The following is a 25927-nucleotide window of genomic DNA, read 5'->3' on the forward strand; positions in this document are numbered from 1 at the left end:
TGTGGTAACCGTACAACGTGTCACCTTTTATGTAATACGCGAAGGCTGATGTTAACGCTCGCGGCAGGTACGCTAAAATATTGTTTTACCCCGTTCTCTCGTGTCGACTTTTAACGCTAGATTTACCGAGCACCAAAACCGACTATTTTACATTATTTTATAAAAATAGCAAGAATGTGCCTATCCAAATTTGCCTAAATAAATTTGTTAATTAATTCCTTATCGATGAATCTTTACAATTTCAATGATCACAAACTAGAAATATTGAAACCGTAGTGTTCTCGCGTTTACTTCGTATATGCCTAATTTATTTATACCGCTCGTTACTGGACTCGGGACGTTTAGGCATACAGAACGGTTTTCGATAAGCAAAGTGCAATAAAGTAGAGGCTTTAATACGGTTTACCGCCGTGAACGGAATTACGACTGACTTCTAAGCGCGCCGTGCCGTATAAAACGCAGCCGACGACCGCGAAGTCTGAAAAATAAAATTCGCGGGTGCAGGTCCGAGCGGTTCTTGGACTGCACGAGGCCAAGCAGATTATCCTGTGCTGAACTCGAACGGAAATTGCGGCAGATGTCGTTTGCGCTTGATTCCAGTCAATGACAGGTGGTTCGCGCTTAAACGGATCCCGGCGTAAGTGGATCCGTCTCTCTTTCTCGATATGAAATCTCCCATTATCCGCGGTGGTTAGCTCCGATCGCTTCTGGTTGCGTAACCCCTCGTACAATCTTGACCAACTAATAAGGTGAGGAGGCAAGGACGGATGATCGCCGGATTATCGAACGTTTCGCGATTCTTGCGTCACCGAGCGATACACCCACGACAACACTCGTTCAATCTCTCTCCACCCCCGCCGCTCGAACCAACGACACCGTGTCGCGATACTCTCGTTATCCACGGAGTCAGGTTCGCTCGGATTTATAGCGATTTTTAGCTAGGGACCTCACCACCTTTCCGAAACTCCAGTCCTAAACTTCTGATTTTATGCATTTACAGTCACTGACAATCTAAAGTGGACACCCTTAAAAATCGCAAACACTTTTTAGAAATTGGACCAAAGGACTTGAATTTTTTTAAGATGTTAGACCGGCTAGTTCGCTAGAGAATAAGTGAACAAAAATTTAATACGATTGCAATTGGTAGGAATTATACAAAATTTTTAAAAATGATGTTTTGTCAACTTTTTTATCTGGGCCTGTAACGATAATTTAAAAAATGCGTTTTATAGATTTCGGTAACTTATATGCATACTGAAAATTTCATCGAAATCGGTCTAGATTGCAATGAGCTACATACGTTTAAAGATGAGAGCTTAAGGATGAAAGTCGCAGATTTTCAGCCTTGCCAGGGCATTTCGCCCTTACGTGATCATCTTTAAACGTATGTAGCTCATTGCAATGTAGACCGATTTCGATGAAATTTTCAGTATGCATATAAGTTACCGAAATCTATAAAACGCATTTTTTAAATTATCGTTACTGGCCCAGATAAAAAAGTTGACAAAACATCATTTTTAAAAATTTTGTATAATTCCTACCAATTGCAATCGTATTAAATTTTTGTTTACTTATTCTCTAGCGAACTAGCCGGTCTAACATCTCAAAAAAATTCAAGTCCTTTGGTCCAATTTCTAAAAAGTTATGCGATTTTTAAGGGTGTCCACTGTAAATTGTCAGTGACTGTATAACGACAGTGGGTATGCACAATTTAAAGCATTGACGTATGAAAAAGATTTAAAGACATCAGTGTATTAGTTTCAGCTGAATAGGATAACTCAAACAAGAAAGTTTCTATATGGCTCCTGTGTCTCCCAATCATTGTAAACATTTTTCATTTTACTTGATAGGTTGACAAGAACATAACAGTCTTCATGAATTCTTCTACTATTTTCACTGTTTTAAATTACTGCTAGTCGTTTTCGTCATAGATACATAAAATCCGCTGTCTACTTATCATATCACGTACGGTAGAATCTTTATAATCTGAATTTCAAATTGGATGACCCATCCACTGAACGACCACTTCAGTTTACTTGTTTGTTGAAACTAGTATTTGCAAATCGATATTTCATTTTCTGAGTGCTATTTCCATAAGAAGACCGTGCCATCGTTAAGATACCTAACATTCCACAACACGAATGATCGAACAATAGAATAATTATTTAGCTTCAGTGCTGAGCTAAATCGCTACCGAGTTGTAGAATAAATCGGTATATGGATCTTTTTAGTAGACGCATCTTTGCAATCTCAGCGATCGTTAATTAAAAACATTAAAGCTCGTGATTTCGACGGGATCCAGGCTTAATTTGATTGAATCCTCGAGCGTGTCCTCTGTCCTCCGTGGATTACGTTGTCGATCAATAATCAGCACGTGCACAACCTTTCTCTAACCCGAGGAGACTGCTCAAGGAACTCGAGCAGGAACGTTCTCTCGCCCTTATAGCTCTCGGAGCGGTTAGGGTTGTCGATCTGTTGCGTCGTTTCGAAACGTTTCCTTGACGGGATGCTTCTGACACAGCCTCGATCCTCGATCTCGTCTCTGCGTCGAGCCTCGTCGAAATCATATTGACCTAATTAGATGTCGCACGGCGATTAAATCGTTGTTGTCCAGTCGGACGTATATTGGTCGAAAGCGTATTACACAAATAAGATAAATATACCTCGTTGTTCCGATTCCGTTGATTCCGATCTTCACGATTATAGATTCCGAGGGATCGTAGACTTTGATTTGGCCAGTGCGTAACTTCCTCTCGAATACGCTTCGTAGTCGCGAAACGCGATTGACGTCAACGACTCCGTCCGCTAAGGACATCTAATTAGAGCGTATCGTAAGACTGCGAGTAGGTACCTCCGCGAATCCCCTAAACGCCAGCTGAAACTCGAGACGCTGGTTTCGCGAGCAAAAAGATCGCCGGCTTCCACCTGCCGCGGCAACACCTGCGCGTCTTCGTAGCATTGTCCGCTTCCTCGGGCAGCGAATCTCGGCAACCGTAGCGCCAAGAAAAAGACAAGTCGAGAGAAACGAGTGTATGTGTGTGTGTATGAGAGACAGAGAGAGAGAGAGGAGAGGAAAGGGTAGAAGGTAGAACTCGGGCAAAATGAAAACGAGAGAGAAAGAGATAGAGAGAGAAAGGATGAGGGACACGCGGTTCGATCGACAGGCCCCCGAAACGGTCGCGTTGCCACTCTCCAGTCCGCTGGTCGGTTGTTCAGACGATCTTTCTTTCACTCGCAGAAATCCCGCTGCGATCGGCACGCGAGCGTGCCAGTGAGCTGCGAATCTGTGCTCGGTTCGGCGCGAGTCTAGAACGATTAGGGGAAAGCTACCCTTACAATCGATCAGCGGAGGATAGCAGGAAGATCGCGAGGAGCCTGGTCGTCGGCTAGTTGACACGACTCGGGCCATTGAGCCAGTGGCAGAGGATAAAGCCCCGTCAAGCTGGTACAAACCGTTAAGCAGGCTCAGAGGATAGCTAGACACCTCCATGTCTATATCTCCAGGTCGAAAGAGGCAGATGATCGGTCAATCTGCACCTCTAACCAGACTTAGAAGATAGATCCAGGTCTCTAGCTGCAAGACGAAGCTAACTGGACTTAAAGAAGCTAACGATCCTCGCTGAAAGAGGACACAGAGCTCCGACAAACTGGCCCGATAACTATACTCGAAGGATAGATAGTACAGATCGTCTATAGCTTCGAGTTGACCAGGTGTAGCTGGCATGTACGTGACGGAGGGCGGTCATAGAGTGGCACCAATGCCTACCAAAGCGAAAATGTTGGATTACAAAACGATGAACGAGCCCGGTGATCGTGGGGGTGGCGGCGGAGGTGGCGGGGGCGGTGGTGCTCATCTTGCCGCAACCGTGAAGAACACCTTCCGACGTCTTCTTCGGAGGACCAAGAGCCACAGGGATCCGCCGTCCACGATACCCACGATGGTGACCAGCACCGGGACCGGTGCTACAAAGCCACCCATCGGAAATACTCCGAACAACACCGTGACTATCAGGAACAAGCTGATGCCGAACAACGCGAACGATCCGCTCGCGAGGAGATCCCAGCCTCCTCTACCGCCTTCTAACTCGCAGCACCCGGCCAGAACCAGCTACAACAGCAAACGACACACCAGGCCACGGGTCCATTGCATTACCATGCAGGTAAGCCTTCTTGCCCCGGCATCGAGATTAGAATCAAAGCTATATCTGCGTCCGGAGATTCTCTGGAGCAGAACTTCGGAAGTCTCCGGGAATTAATTGTTTGAAAGATTGAGCGTCGAATGTCGACCTGAGATATTTTTACGAAAATTATTCGGTCAACCTTTCAACTAGAGCGACCTGTAGCTTAACCTTAAAACTGTTACACACGACATTCAAGAAAGTTGAATTATTATCGAAAAATTATCGATCTTCAAACGTGTAACACAGTCTTTCTTAAAAAATTCTTTAGCTGAGATGCAACGCTTGAAAATCGGACGTTTCTAACGATCGCACACGTTTTTGGTTTTCACTGATTCCTCTCGTTGCGTCCAATTAAGCAATCATAAATTTAAATCAATGCCCACGTGCAGCTAGACGACGCAAGTGTTAAGGAACTAGTGTCACGTTTATTTACAGTTTTTGATAGAATTTGTTTGAGAGCAGCGGTAGCTGCTCCGTCTCCGCCTTCGTTGACCGCTACCACGCGTGGTTGGTGTGCTACGAGGTGGTGAGGGCTAGAGGGCGGGGCTAAGGGAGTGGCCTTTCGATAGTCTGTTATATGAATACGAAGACAAATATGCTAGTTCGGAAATGTTATTAATTTACGAAAATTCTAAGACTGTGAATTTTATGCACTTATAACAACAATGAGGGGAAGAAACACAAGACTCATTTTCGTCATAAATGCATAAAACCCGCAGTCTACTAATTGCCAATTAACGAAGACATCGGCAACATCCGTTATCGACTTCCAAATGGAACGATATTACGAAGAGTATTCTTTACAACGGTCGGTGTTGTAACGGAACATCTATCAAGAAAAAAGTCCTTTAATAAATATCGAAAGGTTATCTGATCACTGGTGTTGCGTCACCATCTAGAAGAATATTACCGAGCCTATTGCTTTCGCGTAGAAACGGATTGCTGAAAAAAAATCCCGGTTACGTCACTGTTACTCGATAATGCACAGATAAACGATTTCCCGGCGTAACGCAATTCTGTTACGAACGAGAAACGGATTGCGCGCGAGTGCAACGTTTTGACCCGGTGCAGCTGCGATTTAGAAGCTTCACCGTGCGCCGATTCATCCCATGCGTTTCCCCTCGATGCATTCCGGGAAGCTCTCTTGGGTCTGACGCAACGCTGTAATAATAATAATAATAACATTGTCGCCGGATGAAAACGTCGTAGAAGGGGAATAAGTCTTAATCTGGCGAATCTCTGTGTATATAAATATGCTATGTGGATGTAAAAAGATTGCATCGAAATCGGTTGACATGTAAAAGAGCTATAGGTACAGTAAGTTGCAAAACTTTTTGGATTTAGGGTTGTCCGATTCATTTAAATCGCAGTTTCTCACCATTTTTTTCCATTTCTGGACATCTAGAGATAGGTTCGCAGTAAGCTTAAGAAGGTAGACTCGTTTCCAGGATTGCAAAAATGGGGTTCTTCAGTAGTGAAAAGCGCTAGATGAAAGATCAATCTAGGCCGAGATCGCCCTAAAAAATTCAATTCTTACGTTTACGAGGCGTAAGTTTGCATTATTCGGCAGCATGTAGCTGTCGCAGCTTTATGAAAATAACTAAAATTACGCCTCGTAAACTTAAAAATAGGACTTTTGAGGGCGATCGCGGTCTTGATTGATCCTTTATCTAGCGCTTTTCACTACTGAAAACTTTGCATTATCGAGAAATGAGGCGCATTCCGCGCCCTTGCAATCCTGGAACAACGAGTCTATCCCGTAAATTGATTTCAATGAAACTTTGTGCAAATACATAGCATAATTGCCTTTGGGGACGCTAATAAATTAAAGTCTAGCTTATCCTGCAATTAGAAGACAAACACAAAAATACGAATCTGCCGTTTCGGCGAACCGGCCGGCCGCCTAACGACATAATTGGGCCTCTGGTAATGGTTTATTCGTGACGTAGACGGTATTCGCTTGGCTCTTCGAGGTTCCTCTTCTAGCCTCTCAGTATTCCTCTGTTTGGTCCGATTCAACATGGGACACTCGGCCTCCACCGCGCGATAATTACTTCCTCCGCGGCGCGGCGTGGCGGAACAATGGGGCTCTCGTTGACTCGGCGAACCTAACCGTCCGTTCCTACGCTATGCTATACTATACCTGCGTGTGCAGAAAACCGGTGGTTTCTTTCGCGACCGGAATCCATTCGATCGCTTCACGCGACACGCACGACGCCGGCGCGTGTTCTCCCTCTTTAGCTTCCCGCTTCGTTTCCCGCTTAGCGCGACGCACCGGCGCGGCGTCGGAGAACAATAGCTATCTAATCTATCGTCGGCGGACGACGTTTTTAACGTCTGCCGAGAGGCTAGTCGTTGACGCACTGTACCTGCGCGGCGCGGCGCAACCACGCCAATTTCCTGAGAGTCTCTTTAATCGCCTGTTGCAACGACAACCTATAGTACGCATACGTGAATGCGTTTTATAATATTTGGAAACGCAGGTTTCGCACTTCAAATTCGTTCGTGCTAAATTCACCCTTGTGCTCGTGAAGAAGTTTTTTCTCGTCCTTCAAACTACGAACATTTAGTACATTTTACATATTGATTGTTACAACAACATATATACATACGTGAATGCGTTTTACAATATTTGGAAATGCAGGTTTTGCACTTCAAATTCATTCAATCTAAATTCACCCTTGTGCTCGTGAAGAATTTTTCCTTATCCTTCACACTACGAACATTTAGTGGATTCTGTTGTTTTGTAATTCTTTTATTGTATCATTATAACCTCACTCTGTGACCATCCCTTTTGAACTGTATATCATTGCAAAGCTTTGAATTTTGCGATTAATTTGATATAAAATACTCGTGCTTAAAAAATATATATAAATGACTTTGTTGGAGAAAATGTGGAGGTCGCGAACTTAATTGCCAACCTAACCATTACAGATTGCTTTATCGATTGTACAAAATGGCCCTTATACTGCAAATATGTTTACAGTACCCGCAAACTGTGAAGGGTCGTCCGTATCTGACGCAGAGTTTTTAATGAATAATAGTTCTTAAACAAAGTGAGACTACGATATTGACAAATAAGATACAAATGAAACTGCAATTCTTGTTAATTTGATTCTCCACCGAGAACTAGAGAGTCTCTGTGTAATCTACGCTCGTCGTTTGACGGAATATCGGCGAGAACCGTCGTCGTTGCTCGCCTTGGAACGAATGAAGTTCCACGCCTCCGTGTCCTTTCACCAAGATGATTGCGTGGCTCGAGGCTGCTGCAAGCTACAGCCTGCAACCGATCGCAGCGTGCACCTGTCCGGCTGCGGCCTGGCCGCCTCGTTTTCGCGGTGAATTGCCAACCTGCAGATTATGTACTTGATTACTTGCCACTCGTAAAACAGAAAAATCGTCAGATAAAACGCGAGCGTAGAACGAGAGCAAAGAAATTGTGTAACACGCAGTAACTGTTCGCTTTTGAATCGTGCATGCCGAGACTTGGATCCATCTTGGCAAATTTTTTCCTGAAAAATGCTGCAAATTCAAACGTCCTGAAACGCTTTCAAAAATTTGTTTCGTAAATGAGACTGCCATAGATTTAACGGGGTAGACTCGTTTCCAGGATTCTCATTTCACAATAATGCAAAGATGGGGTTTTCCAACAGCCAAAAGCGCTAGATAAAAGATCAATCTAGGCCGCGATAACTTCCAAATTTAAAATTAATTTAATTTGTAATTTGCACATTATTCATAAGATTTATTTATTAACTTTCTCAGATACGTTGATCTTTCCACTGCTTCTATTAGAACAACTACTGGTCCGAAGGTTTTTCCATTGCTTTCTCATTTCTCGATAATGCAAATATTAGGTTTTTAGTCAAGTGAGTAGTCAAAAGCGCTAGATAAACGATCAATTTAGGCCGCGATCGCCCTCAAAATCCCTATTTTTACGTGTACGATTATTCGAAAGCATAAAGCTGCGCATGTAGCTATTTTCATAAAGCTGTATGCTACCGAATGATGCAAATTACGTAAAAATAGGACTTTCGAGGGCGATCGCGGCCTAGATCGATCTTTATCTAGCGCTTATGCCTACAGAAAAACCCCAACTTTGCTTTACATATTAATTTACCTTTGTAATCCTGGAAACGAGTCTACCCCCTTAACCCCTTGCCTTACAATTACAATATCGTGTCCGACTCATGATGAAGATTCTCAACAGATTCTGTTAAAAATGTATATTAATAATTTTCTTTAAATCGAAATAAAATTCTATTTTGTTTTTGTTAATATACAGCTCTTGGAGAATTTTCTCCTTTTTTAGTAAATTATGTTCTACGTTCTAATTCCTGAAACCGTAAAATAAATCGTAGGGCAAGGGGTTAAAGTCCTCCTATTTACAATGACTGCTTAACACTTAATCTGCCGAGCATTAAAAGCGATCAAAATGTTTCAGCTTACAAAAATGACAAGGCTCTATTTGGTTCTATTTTGTGCAATTTTTATCACAATGTGTGCTTGGATAAAGAAATCCATCGACTGAATTTCCATGTAAGCAACTTCATAATCTCAATAATTGTAAGAAGGAAAAATATAAAACCGGCCATTTGCTCGGTAGTGGTAGGTTTAGTGTTAAAAATCCTAGTCCGATGAACGAGGAAGGTTTCTGGTCGTTTGGCGTGGTCGTTCCAGCGACGTCATCGACCGGACGAGCGCAATTTTTCCGCGAGGTTGGCCACGGTGGAAACGTGTAGCGCCGAGATAGCGAAAGTTGCGACACGCGACCTTGATAGATCGTGAACTCGAGGCGCGATTCGATCGCGTGATTGGGTTAGTGGAACGAGACAAATTTGTTTGTTAGGTATGCGATCAACGTTGCCTTCCGATCTGAACAGGCAGCGTTTGTTTCGCAACTGACAGGCACTCGCTGCTAACAGATGACGACGAGCGGCACTATGGCTCTATGGTGACAGCCAATGGTGTTCCGCGCAATGCGAATCATGGTTGCGAGATCAGGGATTCGAGGAAACGCGACACTTTCGTTTCCGGCGTGACTGTTCGCTGTTACAGCTCCACTGTTCGCCTGGAACCAAATGGAGAATGAAACTTTACTATTGTTTCCATTTACTGCGTACAACGTAGAGATATTATGGCTTCGAGTGTGTAACCGTAGTCACGCTGGCACGCGGCGGGATCAGTTTTTTGGATTTTTATCGTAGCCTGCTTTTGAGGAGAACATAGAACATAGTTCGAATTGTTTTGGACCTCTGGATCCAGTAAATTTGAGAATATTAACATTTTATTGTTAGAACGATTCATGGACAATTTTTATTAGATGCTATTTGAATTAAAATATTGTTTATTACTAACCCCTTGCTGTATTTTAACGAGTCACACTCGTGATGAAGATTTTAAACAAAGTCTAACAAATACGAATGTTACGCCTTTCTTTTTAAACGAAATAAAATTTGATTCGTTTGTAATCAATATTTAAAAATGAAAATAAGTGGTGGCCATACAAGAAATATAAATTTTCTTTTCCCTTCTATATTATTGGGGATAAAGACAATTATACGGCAAGGGAATAAGAACACGAATAGAAATGAGCTAATTAAATCAAGTTTTCTATGAAATCATGGTTTACGTAGAAATTCGGAAAGTCGTCCATTCTTACCATGTAATCAAATTCGCAGGTTACTAATTATAACCGCGAGTGTAACTACATATGATCTTTTCTTTAAAAAATAGACAAACAGACAGACAAGAAACCGAGCTAATAAAAACGTGGTAAAATCTGTGTTCTCAACACTTGAGATTCTTCTCTGGTCGAACAAATTGTGCAAAGAATTTTGAAGCTTCGTTGAACAATTGCTCCCGAAAATACAGGAAGGGAAATAGAGGAACAAAAAATATAACGGTTGGATAACTTCATCTTTCTTCAATCTTTAAATGATTCTAGCAAGAGCAACATTTTCGTAAACCGTGTATATAGTTGTAGTTACACGGATTCTGTTACCGTATATTTCTGTGTGATCAACACATTCGCCAGAGGTGCAGCACGAAACTCGCGAGTGTACGTTTCTTTGCCTATTGTTTACTTAAACTCGGCACTCCCGTGTCGGGGACTGTTTTTTTGCCAAGGTAAGCAATTGCTCCGAGTTTGCGTGGCTTTGTGTCGACAGATAGCAGCGCGCTGAACACCTGTGCACTCTTCAGGGTATCGTCGCATGAGCAGTTTGCGAATTGCGTACATTAGTCGAAAAGTGACATTCAATTGAAACCGAGAAGAATAGTAATTAGTACGTGTACAAAATGAATTCGTGACACTCGCAGTCTGGCAATTGTAACTTCCAGTTCCGAGATGTTATCTGCCACGTGGAGCAGTGACAGAGCCAGCTGCCGACTCTCGTCCCAATGATAGAACGTCGCGTAGTATTACTGGACGCTGTAGATAATGCGTAAGCGTGCAGTCAATAGACAATACAAATTCAGTGTTGAAACATTTTTTCGTTTGATCATGATTGTATGGAACTTTTCTGATTGCAATTAAGACATTACCCGTTCGCATCGAGTCGAGCTCCACGGCGATTATCCACGAAACGGCGATGCCTAAGCGAAAGCCACTCCCATAATCGCCAAGATAGCGCAGCTTGCAGCTTTCGACGGCAAACAGGATGACGTAAAATTGTTGACTCGCTTCCGAGGAACTCGATACCATCGCGCATTGAGGAGATCTTCAAAATCGTTCCGCGACGAGATCCTCTCTCGACGTGCAAATTTTTCGCGCGGGAGGATTCTGCGTGTTCTCCTTCCGTTCCTTTTTTCCCCTCTTCTTTTAACTGCTCGGCGTCGCGGTTCTATAAATATTGATGCGTGCAACTCCGGATCGGTGTTTGTCGCTGCAAATATACGAACGGGGATAGAGATTGCCTTATCGGGAACCAAGCGGAAAGGTTGCTCGAACGCGAAGCTTTCGAGAGACACGGGGCCAGTGTGTAATTGTTCCTATTTTTCGTTTCTTTTTTCCGGGGATGGATACGATCGAGAAGCTTCGACAAGAGAAAATATCGATGGACACACCGGTTCGCGGCGGCTCTCGAATCCGCTTTAAACGATTCACTTCCGCGACAGGCGTCGAGTCGCGTCGCGTCGGAGGGGGCCGTGTGTGTCCATGTTGTCGCGAGCAATGCTCGCATGAATCGCATCAATCGCATGAACGCCGCGCGATGGGAGCTCGATCAAGGTCGTTTTCATCCGACTGCCTCATCTCCCCCAACAGATGCTCTCGCCTCGTGTATTGAAAACGATTTTAACGTTGCATCAAACCGCGACGTGTTTACGCTCGAGTTAGGCGACATTTCCAGGGGGGGAATGGTCAATGGACTGTACCGTGCCTTGGTTATCTACCGTAACCCCTCTGATGGCGGCGGAGGACGGGTCAATTTTGACCCGGAATATCGAAATCGTACAATCAGTCAGTTTGTGACTAATTAATCGAATCAACAGCTGCTGCATGAGGAACAACGGAAGGATTAACGTGTCTATGTGAAGTTCAAAAATTTGCAAATAAACATCATTAGTGCACAGCGGATCATTATGCAGTTATGGCTTTTGAAAATTTTCAAAACATGGTGGGATATAAAATACGACAGAATTTAGTACGATTTTCATTCATTTCAGATCTAAAGAGGCTACTATCGCGGAAAATAAGATTTTGTTTGATTCGAGTTTCTCTCTTAAAATTCGTCTACAAAAATTGCAAATTGCATAAACACCCGCAGTCCAATAATTAGTTATGTTACGTTATTCGTTGAGAAACTACAGATTTTATACGTTCGGGAGAAACACGTAGAATTTGGAGACGTTACATCATTTCGAACGTGTTACGGGGAAGAGTTTGTTTTTAACTTTTGTTTTGCGTAGTCGACACAAAACGTTTCGATTGTGCATAAAGATGACGCGTCTTTTCGTCCGACAATGCAAATTAGCATAAGAGTACGTCGAATGGCGCTGCTTGTGGTTCGGGAGCTGCGAGAATGACGGAAATAGAAATTCTAATTGAGTGCACCGTTTGCCAAGAAATTACAATGTAGAGAAAATTGATAGAAGAGCGTACATCCGATAAAGCAAAATGCAGAGATAATTGATAAAACAGTGCGGGAGCATCGAACAAAGCAAAATGCAGAGAAAATGGTTAAAGTAGGGTAACACGAGGTGTCTAGATTTTGTGGATTCGAACCGGGCAACGAAAGTGTTAAGAGCTCACTGGCATATCGTGGCTTCCGTCTGTCATTTTCGACGATAAAAGGTTTTGTTACGAATCGATCAAGATTCGTGATATATTAAGACTGCAACCTTTCAATCGTAGCTTCAGCTCGGACTCGATACCATCAGCATTTTGCGACGCGATACTCGCGTGACAATCGCGGCTGCGGACTAAGATAATTCGCGTTCAATTCAATTCGTCATAATTCGATTCATCCGGTTGTAGCCGTGATGAAACTGAGACTGGATCGCGTTGTTGAGAACAAGAAAACATCGAAGCTGTTCTCAATATTCAATTGCTCGGCTTCCCCGTGTCGAAACTGTCTCAATCTTTTAACAGCTCCCTAGTGTACGGAATAAATTCCACATTCATTCTAAATCTCTATCTAAATTTCTATGAAATTCACAGAAATGAGAGAATAGTCTAATACGTAAATAAAATGTTCACTGTTTAAAGTGGAGTGTCCGTTTCTTTCAGTGAACAATAAATTGTTTTTCTTGCTGTCCCCTATCATAATGTCAACAGTAACCGTAACCCTCTCCACAAGTAACATGTAAGATATGACATATTCGATTGTAAACCATTTGATCACTAATGACCTCGCTGTTAATACGACCACATTAACCCTTTGCACTCGAATGGTGACTGTGAGGCGCCAGTCAAAATTGTTGTATCATCGTTTGAAACAGTTTTGCAATTATCAAATTCTTCTGCATTCAATAACTTGCTAAATATTCAACTGTCGTATGAGAAAACAGGCTCGATTTGATGTGCATAGCGTAAAACAGATGACATAGAAATTAAATCTTCTAGGTTGAAAGATACGTTTTCATTTCGGAATTAAAATTGCTTCGAGTCCAAAGGGTTGAAATAAACCATAAATAAATAAATAAATAAATAAATAAATAAATTGTACAGGCTCGATTTCATGTGTATAGCGTACAAAAGATGACATAGAAATTAAATCTTCTGGTTTGAAAGATACGTTTTGATTCCGGAATTAAAGTTGCTTCGAGTCCAAAGGGGTAAAATAAACCATAAATAAATACATAAACTGTTTTCAAGTCTTCTTGTAAACACGAGGCGTAACTAATCAGCCATTCAAACATGAAAAAGCGAAAAAAATATCATCGTAAATAAGCTCCCGATAAGGAAAACAATGAACGAAAATACAGAGTGTCGTCGGGACGTGAACGGATCACAGAAAAGACATGAAAGTATGCTGCAACGCGCCCGCAAGGGAGAGAGAGAGAGAGAGAGAGAAAGAGCGGAAAGATATGAATGAATAAAAACAAGTAGCGTGAAGATGGGGCGAGGAGATAACGGTTCGTTAAAACGAAACGAGCGAATGATAATCCCGCGGGCAAACACTGTAAAAGAGCAACGAAAATAAACGGAGCCGCGCGTAAGAAGTCGTGCTAGCAAGCGTTACGAGTCCATATCGAAATTAGACTGAACGATGAGAGGCACTGGCTCCGTGAGTCAATGAGTCAAAAGAGCAAGCAAATAGACTAATGTTCCACTTTCGTTTTGCTGATCGGTCGACGCGACGGAGACAGGCCTCGGCCGGTGCGGGAATTTCCAACGAAACGAGGAACCATCCGGCCGTTTCCTGTGCGGAGAACTTGCGGAAATTCGACGATCAGCCGCCATTGCCTCGTTCGTTGGAAACAATTTCGACCCGGCACACAGCGGCTTCGTTGAAACTCTGGCCGAAAGTGAACGAAATTTTTTCTTTATTCTCTTCAAGATTCTAGAACCCGATTAACACTAGAACTACCAGACCAGTCAAAATGACTCGCTTTACAATTTCATTTTAAAATTTTCTCACTTCATGTTACATTTTTTTCCCACAATGATGTAATGACTTTCACAGCGATAACTGAAGGAGTAATGTAATGAATTTTATTTTTGTTTAATTTATTCAGAATCAAAATGATTTTGTATCGTGGCTACTTATACCAATACCAATCGTTTTGACTGGTACTTCTCTAAGTGGAAAAGTATTCAATAATTTGTTTACCGAACCCGAAAGCGTTTATTAGATACTAGGTTAGGGAAAAAGAAATCAATTATTTTTACGTTATCTCAAGCGGAGAAATGATGGATTTCTTTTTCCCCAACGTAATATTTCGATAGATTTATTGATGTTTTGCGCAACGTCTTATTTTGGCGCCACAACATAAACATAGCTGCGATGTAACGTAACATAGTTATCGGTGTTGTTTCATGCGGTCATTTTGTATACCACATTTTCTATATAACAATATTTTACTAGCCCTAAAAATGGCGAAACGATTGAAAATCTCTGAATTGTTGCGAAAAATGAGTAATATACCAATGGAATGTTCTGATATCGACGATGGGGAATTGTATGAGCACGAGGAAAGTAAATCAGAAGAAAATGAAATTGAACTTGACAGTGATAATAGTAATAAATAGGATAAATGTTACGTTCAGGGGAGGCTGAATAGTAATAACAGGATAAATAGTAATAATGAGATTATAGAGACAAAGAAAATGTTCAGGAGTCCACGAAAAGTGAATTAAAAAATATTTCGAATTTACGTAAAAGAGGACGTGTTCGTGTGCCTTCAAGTTCTGAGGACGAAAATGAAAGTATACAAAACCCAGTTGGGAAAAATAAAAGGAGGGTCTAAAGCTGGAAGATTACCGCTACATAATATTTTCAGACACATTCGGCCCCATATTCCTTTTGTAAGATAGTATATTCAATCAATATTCAATCAATAAGTATAAAAATATTCTATTATTACATATTTTTTAAAGACCAGTCATGATGACTTCATCTTAACCTTGTCATAACCTCGGCAGTTCTAGTGTTAATTCGTTGAATAGTTCAACTTATTCGAACAATTTGCCGCAGGTACAAAAGCATCGCTTTCTCGGCCAGGCTTTTGGAGAAAACTCCGACAATAAATTATACGAGCCGCGAGTTATCCGAAGCGAAGTTATCAACGCAAAGCGCCGCGCCGCGAGCTCGTGAAGCTCGAATAAAAGAAATCGATGCGACTCGTTATCTCGTCGCAATCGTCGCGAGCGCGACGCTACGGAAAATGCTTCGGCAAATACGCAGGCGCCTGATATTTTCATTTCATTTCGAAAGACGCCCCCGTGTGCTCTCGTACAGTCTACGGCAGCAGCGAAACGATTTCGCTCGAGTCCTAAACGAGAGTCTCTCGAGCCGTCTTTGCGCCTCAATCTCGCCGAGATTGGGATTTTAAGAATCATCCGTCGAGAAACGCCAGTCCTTTACCCGGTTATTCGTCGCGCAGCGATAGAATGTTATTTTTATAGTATAAAGCGCGTGCTCGAAGGAATTGTCGGAGAATGTGCATCGGAGAGCAAACGTTGTCAACGATAAGAATATTAACATGTGTCAGAATTTCTCTCTCAATGCAATGTGTCCTCTTAGAATGCTAGTTTGAACTGCCGAGTAAGAAATGCGACTGTAATAATGACAAGACTGCATTTATTCCGACTTCGTATAATCCTCACTGTAATACGTGCTTCACCGAACCAGTTCATTCGAAATTTTCTGGTAAAAACATTTTTTTAATTGCAATAATATTGTATGTAAAAATTAGTAACCTGTCATTCTGACAGTACTGGAAATACAATTGTTTCTCCATATAATGAAAATGTTCAAAGCGAATGCTGTTGTCTTTGGGGGACAGAGTTGTGCAGAATTACAATTGATTTACTCCAGGAATTATAATTATAAAGTAATTGAGTTACATTGTAATTCAGTCATATTGTAATTTATAATTCAGATCTTCATTCAATTAAATTACAATGTAATACGTAATTGAAATTGGAGTACAATTATAAAATGCTTTGTAATTGAATTACAATGTAATTCGTAATTGCAATTGGAGTACAATTATGAAATACTTTGTAATTGAATTGCAATGTAATTCTCGTAATTGCAATTGGAGTACAATTATAAAATACTTTGTAATTGAATTACGATGTAATTCGTAATTGCAATTGGAGTCCAACTATAAAATACTTTGTAATTAAATTACAATGTAATTCGTAATTGCAATTGGAGTACAATTATGAAATAGCGTTACGTATTATGAAGGAGGGCGAGCAATAGGAACTACATCGCATAGACAGCAAACAAGTATATGAAAGAAAAACATAAAAATATATCGCACTTCTTCAAAGTTCTGGGCTATTATAATTTGCAGAGCTGTATATTAATTATATTGTATTTAATTATATATCTGAGTAAAATACTTAGTAATTGAATTCATTGAAAGGTTTGAATTATGTAATTCAGTTACGACATAGTGGAATTATTATATAATTGAAATACAATGCAATTCAATTGTGTAATTGAATTAGCACAACTCTGTTGGGGGAGGGTAAGAGGGCGGAGCTAAGGGAGTGGCCAGACGCGACGTTACGGAGAAAGTGTTCGTCGCTGATGAAAAATCGTTTGATGCGATTCGGAGCAACAATGGGAGAAGCGACTGGAAAAAATAAGTAATTACTCGGCGAATTGATTGAAGGGCGACGAAATTGATCGAACCCTCGTGCAGTGCAGAAAGGGATCTCGCAACGGATAAGGAGCACCGTCGACTCGCAAATCGCGGGACTAAGGGACTATTTATTTTCACCGTGCTTGTACTCCGTGCGCTCTACTTAACAACGATGCTTAGCAGCTCGGGAATAGCCTGAAAAGCGGCAGGTGTGGCTTTCGCGTCTTTGCACGATCGACGAACTCGTTAAGTCAATCGCAAACGCTTCAGCAGATAGGATCTCGATTTGAAATTCGTTCGAGCGACGGAACGGTGAATCACGTTCGATTCGTTTCCTACTGTCCGGCCGAAGCCCTCGAGATTCTGCATAATCGAAAAGTGGCGAGACGAGAGAATGCAGCCGTGGGCACGCATCGATTCCGGACGAAAGCAAAAACCGCGCGTGCCCCGATCGAGAGCAACAGTCGCGACGCGCGACGGTGCATCGCGAAGCGCATGCAAATATTTTCGCGCGTGATTCGCGAATCATTTGAACGGACCGACGAGTCCGGCTTTCGACGGCCTTTCGGGGAATTGTTTTTGCACGCGCGGCGTTTTATCAAGACGCTCTACGAGATACGGAACGTTTGTCTGAACTGGAAAAGTTTGGGACTGGACGTGCTGGGAAAGTTTCGATCGCGATATCTGGGAAAATTTGATACGGTAACTTGGCAACGGAGAATCAACGCCTCACGGATCATAGATCGAGAGAGATCCTCATCTGGAAGGAATAGGCGAAGTCAATAGGCAATTAATTGTTTCGGATATTAAATAAAGTGGATACACCGTCACGATGTTGAAATTTTACAAATTCATCGAAGTAGAGGCTCAAAGCGGAATAGAAAACTGCCAGCAAAGAGGATGACGATTAGACTGCGGATCTTTGTGCAAAACAAAAATGTTGTGCATCAATTTTTAAGATAGATAAAGTTTGCAATAATCAATCATTTCTCTGAACTCGAAACATTCGTGTCACGTATATGTAGCTTAGAAAGCACAGCGAGCAGTTCAAGAGCAGTGATAGCTATTTCCTCTTCCGTCCTATTGGCCGACATCTTGACCTGCCTCGAGATTCGTGCTCCACAAGATGGCAGTAGTGTAAGCGTGCCGCTACGGAGGTAACATAGCAATTCCGACAGCGAGCTGAAATGATCGACACTCGAGAGAAAGGGACACGGTTTGCAAACGCGATCTCGAGACGTTGCGAGCGTGTTCAAACGCGTTTCCCTAGTCACGGACGCTCGGAGCCGCAGGCGATTCGCGGTCGAAGCGAGTTCTCTCCTTCTTCTGTGCCTCTCGGTTGTTCGGATCGAGTTCAAGGCCGCGGCGGGACCGCAAAAATTCGACGGAAAAATATCGGAAAACGAACCGAAAATCACTCTCCCCAGCTTTCGACTGTTGCTCTTCCTAAAAGTAGGTTCTAAAAGGAGTACGTACATTGTATAGCAGTCGACACGTTGAACAGTTTTAACGACACCGGTGTACATATTAGAATCAGCTTAATAAGATAATTAAGTAGACATTTTTATTTCACTCCTGTGTATTGCAATCAATATTGCAAGGTTACTGGTCAGCCTTCTTCATAACGCTAAACCTACCATCACCGGTCAAAATGACCGGTTCCAGATTTATTATTGAAATAATAAAAATAATTTTATAAGAATTGATTGTATAAATATCTTCATTAGAGCACAAAGTCTAAATAAAATCGATCTTCTCATTTTTATAAGGGAACATGTATCAGTTACTTTTAGGCTCGGTACGTTTAGTGTTAATTTCCTCATTCTACGTCGACTTGGTTGTGAAATTGGCAAAAGTCACCTAACTATCTCGAGGTTCATTAATCGCTTTCAGGAGGATATTTTCGACGGGTTAGATTCGTGCAAGAGAAAGACTATATTTTTGTACCCACTGGATGAGGATCGATTCGTCCGTTTAAAGACGGCTCGTTCCTTTCGAAGGTCATTAAACTACTGCAGAAGAAAAATGATTTTTCGAAGCAGCTCCACCAGGGCAGCCCCTTTAATCGCGCAAACGCGTCGAAACTCGTGATCCCTCGGTATCGACGTATCTGCGGAGCGTGTGTGTTCCCTCCGATCGGCTCGCTTCGCGGACTTTCATTTTTATCCGGCGTTAAACGTGGGCGTCGAAGCGTGTATCTCGTGCGCGGCGGCACATTACGCGCAGAAGGTTAGACGCTTTCTAAGCGCGTGGCGCGCAGTACGCTCCCGACGCACCTGGCCAACGGTGTGTGCGCCGCCCGCCGGAGATTTTTATTCCGTGGAGAACGCGTATCGAGGAAATATTCGTTTCTGTTTTTTTTGCCGCCTGTTTCTGGCCGTCGTCGTCGTCGTCGTAGTCGTCGGGTTGGTTGAAGCCCTCGTGTCCCCGTGGGAAATGCAGCAAATTACAAGCTCGCGACGTCGTCCACTTTGCCGGATGGATCCAGTGACGCGCGTCTCGTGAGACGAGGAGCAGCGTGGCTGGGCCATGTACTTTGCAAGAACCGGCAGAAAGTTAGAGGATCGCGAGCGTTACGATCGCGGCGTCCGTCGAAAGGTGATGAGAACCTTGTTTCTCCTGTTTCACGGTATCCCACGCTGTCCCATGCTGTCCCACGAGATTAGATCTTCTCCGTTCCCCCCATCCTTCGCACCACCTGGCGAAAGTGTCGTAATTAACCACACGGTGTCTCCACGACTCATCTATTCCCGCGAAACGGTGTTAGCGAACAAAACGAGTGTGTAGCGGGTTTTCCCAAACACGTGAAATCGGTAATAAATCGCAACGCGCAACGAACAATAAGAAAGAGTTGCGCCTGAAGCGAAGTCTGCAGGAGAAATGGAAACGCGGTCGCATGTGACTCGATTCATTAAGATAATGAATGCACGTGTTATTGACAGAAGTTTTTAAAGGTGTCACAACTTCGCGTTTCTGTTTCGCCAGTGAAGGTTCAATGTTGAACCTCGCGTTTGTTTCAACAGACTGTTGATAACTGGCCTGCGCATTTTTATATAAATAGATGCACCCCGTCTCATCGTGAAATAAAAATTGTCCGCGTCGATTGCGAAAAACAGGACGCCATTAGAAATTTGTCTCGTCCTTTCGGAAAATGTTTTGATCTCTTTACCGCTTTAAATCTCAGCTACTCGTCTAGTAACAACCAATTAAACCACATTTCACTGGAGCACAACTCCCAAGTTGTCACACGATACCATACACATCATTAGACTGCGGATCTTTATGCAAAATAAAAATGTTTTGCTTTGATTGTGGGAAGCAGGAATAACATCAAAATTGATTTCATCCTTTAACGACTTTCTTACATTAAAAGCAACATTACAACATACTTGAATTTTCTAAATCTTTGACTGTATTACATTTCGTCCAACCAATTTCTTCATAAATGCATAAAGATCCGCAGTCTACACATCATACATTAATTCCTCCCTGTAGCGTCACGTTTGCTCAAGCAATTCAGCACCGCCCTTTTTCATCCCCACCACCTCGCAGCGTCCAATCGCGACTCATCAAAATATTCTCACTTCTCCCAAACGTCTCTACGCGTTTCTTGAGATCTGCGATCCAAAGGAGGAAAGAACATTTTTGCCTTTTCGGTTGGTAAATCTAAATTTGATCACGGGTTCGGAAGAGGACTAGAATAATTGCCGCTTCTCGCAGCGTCTCATCGCGTTCCCGAAGTTGAGCGACCTAACGGAGGGAGGAACGTATTCGCTTTTATCCATATCGCTGCCTGGTTGATGCATACTGTCGCTGTTTTCGGGAGAATCGAAGACAGTCTCCGCTTCTCGCAGCGTCTCACCGCGTTCCCGAAGTTAAGGGACCTAACGGAGGGAGGAACGTATTCGCTTTTATCCATATCGCTGCCTGGTTGATGGATTTTATCGTTGTTTTCGGGAGAATCGAAGACAGTCTCCGCTTCTCGCAGCGTCTCACCGCATTCCCGAAGTTGAGCGACCTAACGGAGGGAGGAACGTATTCGCTTTTATCCATATCGCTGCCTGGTTGATGGATTTTATCGTTGTTTTCGGGAGAATCGAAGACAGTCTCCGCTTCTCGCAGCGTCTCACCGCGTTCCCGAAGTTAAGGGACCTAACGGAGGGAGGAACGTATTCGCTTTTATCCATATCGCTGCCTGGTTGATGCATACTGTCGCTGTTTTCGGGAGAATCGAAGACAGTCTCCGCTTCTGGCAGCGTCTCACCGCGTTCCCGAAGTTGAGCGACCTAAAGGTGGGGCGCATCCGAGTGGCTCTTTTTGGATTCAGGCGTCCCGTTGGTGGATGGCGTGTCGCGGGTACCGGTCGGGTCTGGCACGGGCCTGCTATCGGCACTTGCACTTTGAGCCCGCGTTACGATAGGCTCTCGAGGCTGAGCGCGGCGAGGCTTGACGAGACGAGACGAGACGAGACGAGAGAGAGGGTTTCGCCGGCTAGTTCTCTCGATCCTCGATGCCGATGAGTCACGGCCGCGGCTTTCGCCGGTCGCGCGCGCAGTTGCTCGGCGTTGGCACGTTCGTGCGCGCGGCTCGGCTCGCAGAAACAAGAGTATACATACACAGTTACTATATTCGCGACTCGCGCAGGATTCGCAACCGAGCGATCGTCGACCGGCAAAGCATTGTCGGGGCTCCGTCACGGCTCGCGGCGCGGACCGGATGCGGGCTCTTCGCGATCGGCAAGGCCGGAGACCCGGTAGACTGCAAGACGCGCGATCGTTTCAGTAGCGGCTCTCTTTGCCTCGTTCTTGCCTCGCACTCTGCCTCTCTCTCTCTCTCTCCTCCGCCTCTCGCCAACGACGCGACCTGCAGCGCACGGAGTGCACTTTTCTTTTTTTCGAGAACGAGTCTCGCTCGCGTGCCGCGTTCGTTTTGCTCGCTCCAAAAGTGCAACAACTGTGAGAGAAAGGAGCTCCGACGTGGAAATTTAACGTGAACGGATACGCGTGCTCCGCGGCTAGCTGGCGCATCTTGAAAACCCTGAACATGTAGGGGAACCAGTCACGCAACTGCCCATTTTTTGTTGTAACATTCTTCTCACGGACCACGGATTTTTACAAGCTTCTTTCGCGACCTTTGCCGGACGAGACCCCAGGAAGTTGTAATTATGTTAGACGGAGTCGATCGTCTTCTACTTCTGGCAAGAATGTTTCTCGCCTATCCATGAATTCGTTATTCTGTGTTCAGAGTGCTGTTTACCTTCTTTGTCAATATCGGCAGTAGCGATTCTTCTAAAAATAATACGTAAATTCTATTAATGTCCTCGCAGTTTTGTGTTCCACATTTTTGTCATAAACGCATGAAAATCCGCACGTCTAGCAAAGCACGCGAACAGACTTCCTGGTCAACTCAATAATAAAGTTGAACACCATAATCAGGTGTTCTACTGCCAGTAAAAATCATTTCTCCTCGCTTTACGATCTACTTCGTGGCCAGAACTTCTACTATTAATTAACTAGGAAGTATAGATTAGATCCAATCTAGCCGTGTACGTACATCTCGAAAAGAAAAAAGTAACAAGCACCATAATTGTATCGTGATGTAACGTAACACTGGAGAGCTTCGTTACGATGATGGCACGTGCAAAAAGCTGGCACGACGATGATAAAAACAGTACGGCAGAAAAGAAAAGCAATAAAATCTTCATTATTCTACGAGTTTGCTTCACACTGGGTTGGCTAGAAAGTTCTTTTGAATCTTTTCAAGAGAGTTGTGAAAAAAAAATGCTGACCGCCCTACTTAAACTATAGATCGTTGTTTTTATCCCGCAACTTTCCACCATATTTGCTCTTACTTTTATTTCGCGAGAACAAAAAAGTTCTTGTTCGAGAGAACGCACTGCAAAACACGATATGCGGTCGAGTAAAAGAATTTAACAATAGATCTACCGATATATACATCCAACAATTATTTGAGCACTACATTTCCGAATCTCTGAACTATGTTATATACCAACAAATATTTACCTTAATTTAATGAGTTGTATGTCATTTTAAAGCTTGTTTTACGCTCTATTTAATTATGCCTTTGATATTTGATTTTATTCAAATTTTTATTAAATTCATTGACTTTTATTTCAGGATGTCAAAACGCGATTTTTGCATTATTTTTTTCTATGAGCACTGCGCATTTGTTGACACTTCCTTCGCCCATACGTCGTTGATATTCCGAGCCGCGATAGAAAAGAAATAATGCTAAAATCGCGTTTTAACATCCTGAAATAAAAGCCAAATAATTTAATAAAAATTTGAATAAAATCAAATATCAAAAGCATAATTAAATAGAGCCTAAAACAAGCTTTGAAATGACATACAACTCATTAGATTAATGTAAATATTTATTGGTATATAAAATTGAAGAAGAAAGTATTCTAAAGAAATTCATATAATTTGGCTCGGTGGTTTTAAAGACGGAAAGTTCATTAAACAAAGAAAAAAGCTAGAATCTCGTGTCACGCTGATTGAATGAAGCGAGTCGAGTTGGAAAATCGAATCGAACCGATTGCTTCGCCGATCGATCCGTCTCGGCTCGAACGACGACGCAAATTTATTTTTCCTGCGTTCGTCCTTCGCGAGCACCTGTTCCGATTTGCAAGCTTGACACGCGGCTCTCGCATTTCCATTCGCCGATAGAGCTCTGAACAGCTTCGAGCAAGTTTTCGCTTGTCCCCGATGCGATGTCTCGACGAAATGGAGCGCAGCGCGACGGAACGGGAACGCACACAGGCGTACAAACATCGACAAACACGTGCTAGCATGTACAAACACGAGTACATACATGTAGACATTTAACACTCGTACATACCCCGATAACAGCCAGCGTATCTTATCCTATCGCCGATTACGACGCTCGTAAAGATTGTTTTTTTCGTAAACGCCGAAACCAATTTCCGATGGAAATATGTACCGTGTCGTTTCGAACAGGTCGCCTAATTCCTGGATCGAGTCATCGAACCGTAATCGTTGCAGAACGATTTCAGTCCTCGTTCAATGACCTAGCATCCACGGTTCGGGATCGATGATTTCACCGATACCGCGATGTTTCTCTTGTTTCTAAAGCGAATAGTCGCCGAGCCTCGCAGCCAGTTGCGCCACCATCTTTTCTCTTCTTTTTATGATATTCGGTAGATTGTAACAGGCATAAATTAGGCTCAAGCATTATTGTAGAATCTCTTGACTGTGTAGATTGTACGCAGAAACGTTGGAAGAATGTAACAACAAAAATTGATAGAGCGAATGAGAGTTCGCTGTTTTACTTTGATATCTTGTGCGTAATTTTTGATCCGTTTGTTCGGCAGTGAACGCGTTGATTTTCCAACGCAAAACCATTACAATCGTCCGATTTATCGAAGAGTAGCAGGAAAATGTTCTGAGAACGACGAATAATGGTTTAGCATGCTTACCGCGACTGGTTTGCGCAAAGGATTAACGTAAGATCTCGTTTAATCCGCTCGCAACTGGCCGTTCCTTGGCTCCTCCTCGCGGTTGCCTTCCGCTTTCAGTCGAGAAAAGGTCTGGAGAACCAGCCAGTCAGATTTCCCAGTGTTTCGTGGATTTTGATAAACCGGATAAAAGTCGAGCTCATAATTCGCTAGGTTGTTTATTGCCTCGCAATCTGTGATCGTTGGTGCTAAACGTTTATAGCCTCTCCTGTCTTTCTTCTTCTTCTTCCCCGAGCGAGGCTTAGTGGACAAGGAAATTGATCCCCTGATTAAATCTACACTTTTCTACCATTCTATCATTGAAATCGTAGTTTCGATATCTGCCTACGCGACGGTTCATTTTCTTTCATTCAATAACTCTTCTACGCAGTTGTGGTGTCATAGCGTGAACTACAGTCACCTCGGAAAGTGAGTTAAGGATTCGAGTATTGTGGGAGCTTAGGATTCGCGAGGTTTGGATGCCCGAGTTCTAGAATTTTTTAGGTAGGGAATTTTGGGGATTAGAATTTTTTAGCTGCGGGATTTTGGGGCTTAGAATTTTTTTAGCTGTGGGATTTTGGGGCTTAGAATTTTGTAGCTGTGGAACTTTGAGGGGCTTCGAATTATTTTAGGTTTAGGATTTTGTGGCTTATAATTCCCTAGGCGCAGCATTTTAGAGCTTTGAATTCCCTAGGCGTGGCATTTTGGAGCTTAGAATTTTCTAGGTTTAGGATTTTGGGGCTTAGAATTTTCTAGCTGCGGAATTTTGGGGGATTTCGAATTTTCTAGGCCTGAGATTTTGGGGGGCTTATAATTTTCTAGCTGTGGTTTTTTGGAGCTCAGAATTTTCTAGGTTTAGGATTTTGGGGCTTATAATTCCCTAGGCGCAACATTTTGGAGCTTAGAATTCTCTAGGCGCGGCATTTTGGAGCTTAGAATTTTCTAGGTGTGGGATTTCACGGCTCGACATTCCCTATACTTGAAATTTCAGGACTCGTTAAAAGCTGTAAACAGTCCTAATCACGATCGATTGCTACAGTTCTAAAAAGGGCCTGTTGGCCGACGGGTTAAAAGTCGATATACTTTAGTTACCAGCGTTAACTTGCTTTCTCAGGCGACTGTATCTTCCGCGAGGGGCGCGAATTCTTCAATGGGCAGCTATCGGCGAATAGGAAAATTTTCTACTTCTAAAGTGGCGGGACGTTCGCGGCGGGGGTGTAGAAACGTCGACAGGAGCCTTCGTCGTCGCGATCGCCGCGCCGGAATCCGGCCGCGTTAGGTAGAGCCACGGTATCGCTTATCAGCATCTACGGAGCTGATAAGAGACCGACGAAGTCGAGTTGGCCGGTCGCGAGCTTATCGTGGCCCCGAGGGAAATGGACCCAGTTGTTCGTGGCCGGTCGTTCGAGCTCGAGCTTTCGCCCGCTCGTGTTCACATCTGGTTGGTTTTCCTTCTTTTTTTCGAAGTGTAGAACGCGACGTGGATTTCGTGGATCGTGCGGCA

General features: G+C 43.2%; 1 protein-coding gene across 1 annotated transcript in view; it reads left to right on the plus strand.

Annotated features, from left to right (window-relative positions):
* Positions 1-25927, plus strand: part of LOC143208843 (uncharacterized) — a 51161-nt gene that overhangs the window by 24172 nt on the left and 1062 nt on the right. The window contains exon 3 of the mRNA XM_076423691.1: positions 3239-4160. Within this exon, the coding sequence (XP_076279806.1) occupies positions 3723-4160 (438 nt within the window). The 5' untranslated portion in view covers positions 3239-3722. The remainder of the gene's footprint in view (positions 1-3238; positions 4161-25927) is intronic.

This window comes from Lasioglossum baleicum, chromosome 5 (assembly GCF_051020765.1).
Source record: "Lasioglossum baleicum chromosome 5, iyLasBale1, whole genome shotgun sequence".
In the NCBI taxonomy this organism is placed as follows: Eukaryota; Metazoa; Arthropoda; class Insecta; order Hymenoptera; family Halictidae; genus Lasioglossum; species Lasioglossum baleicum.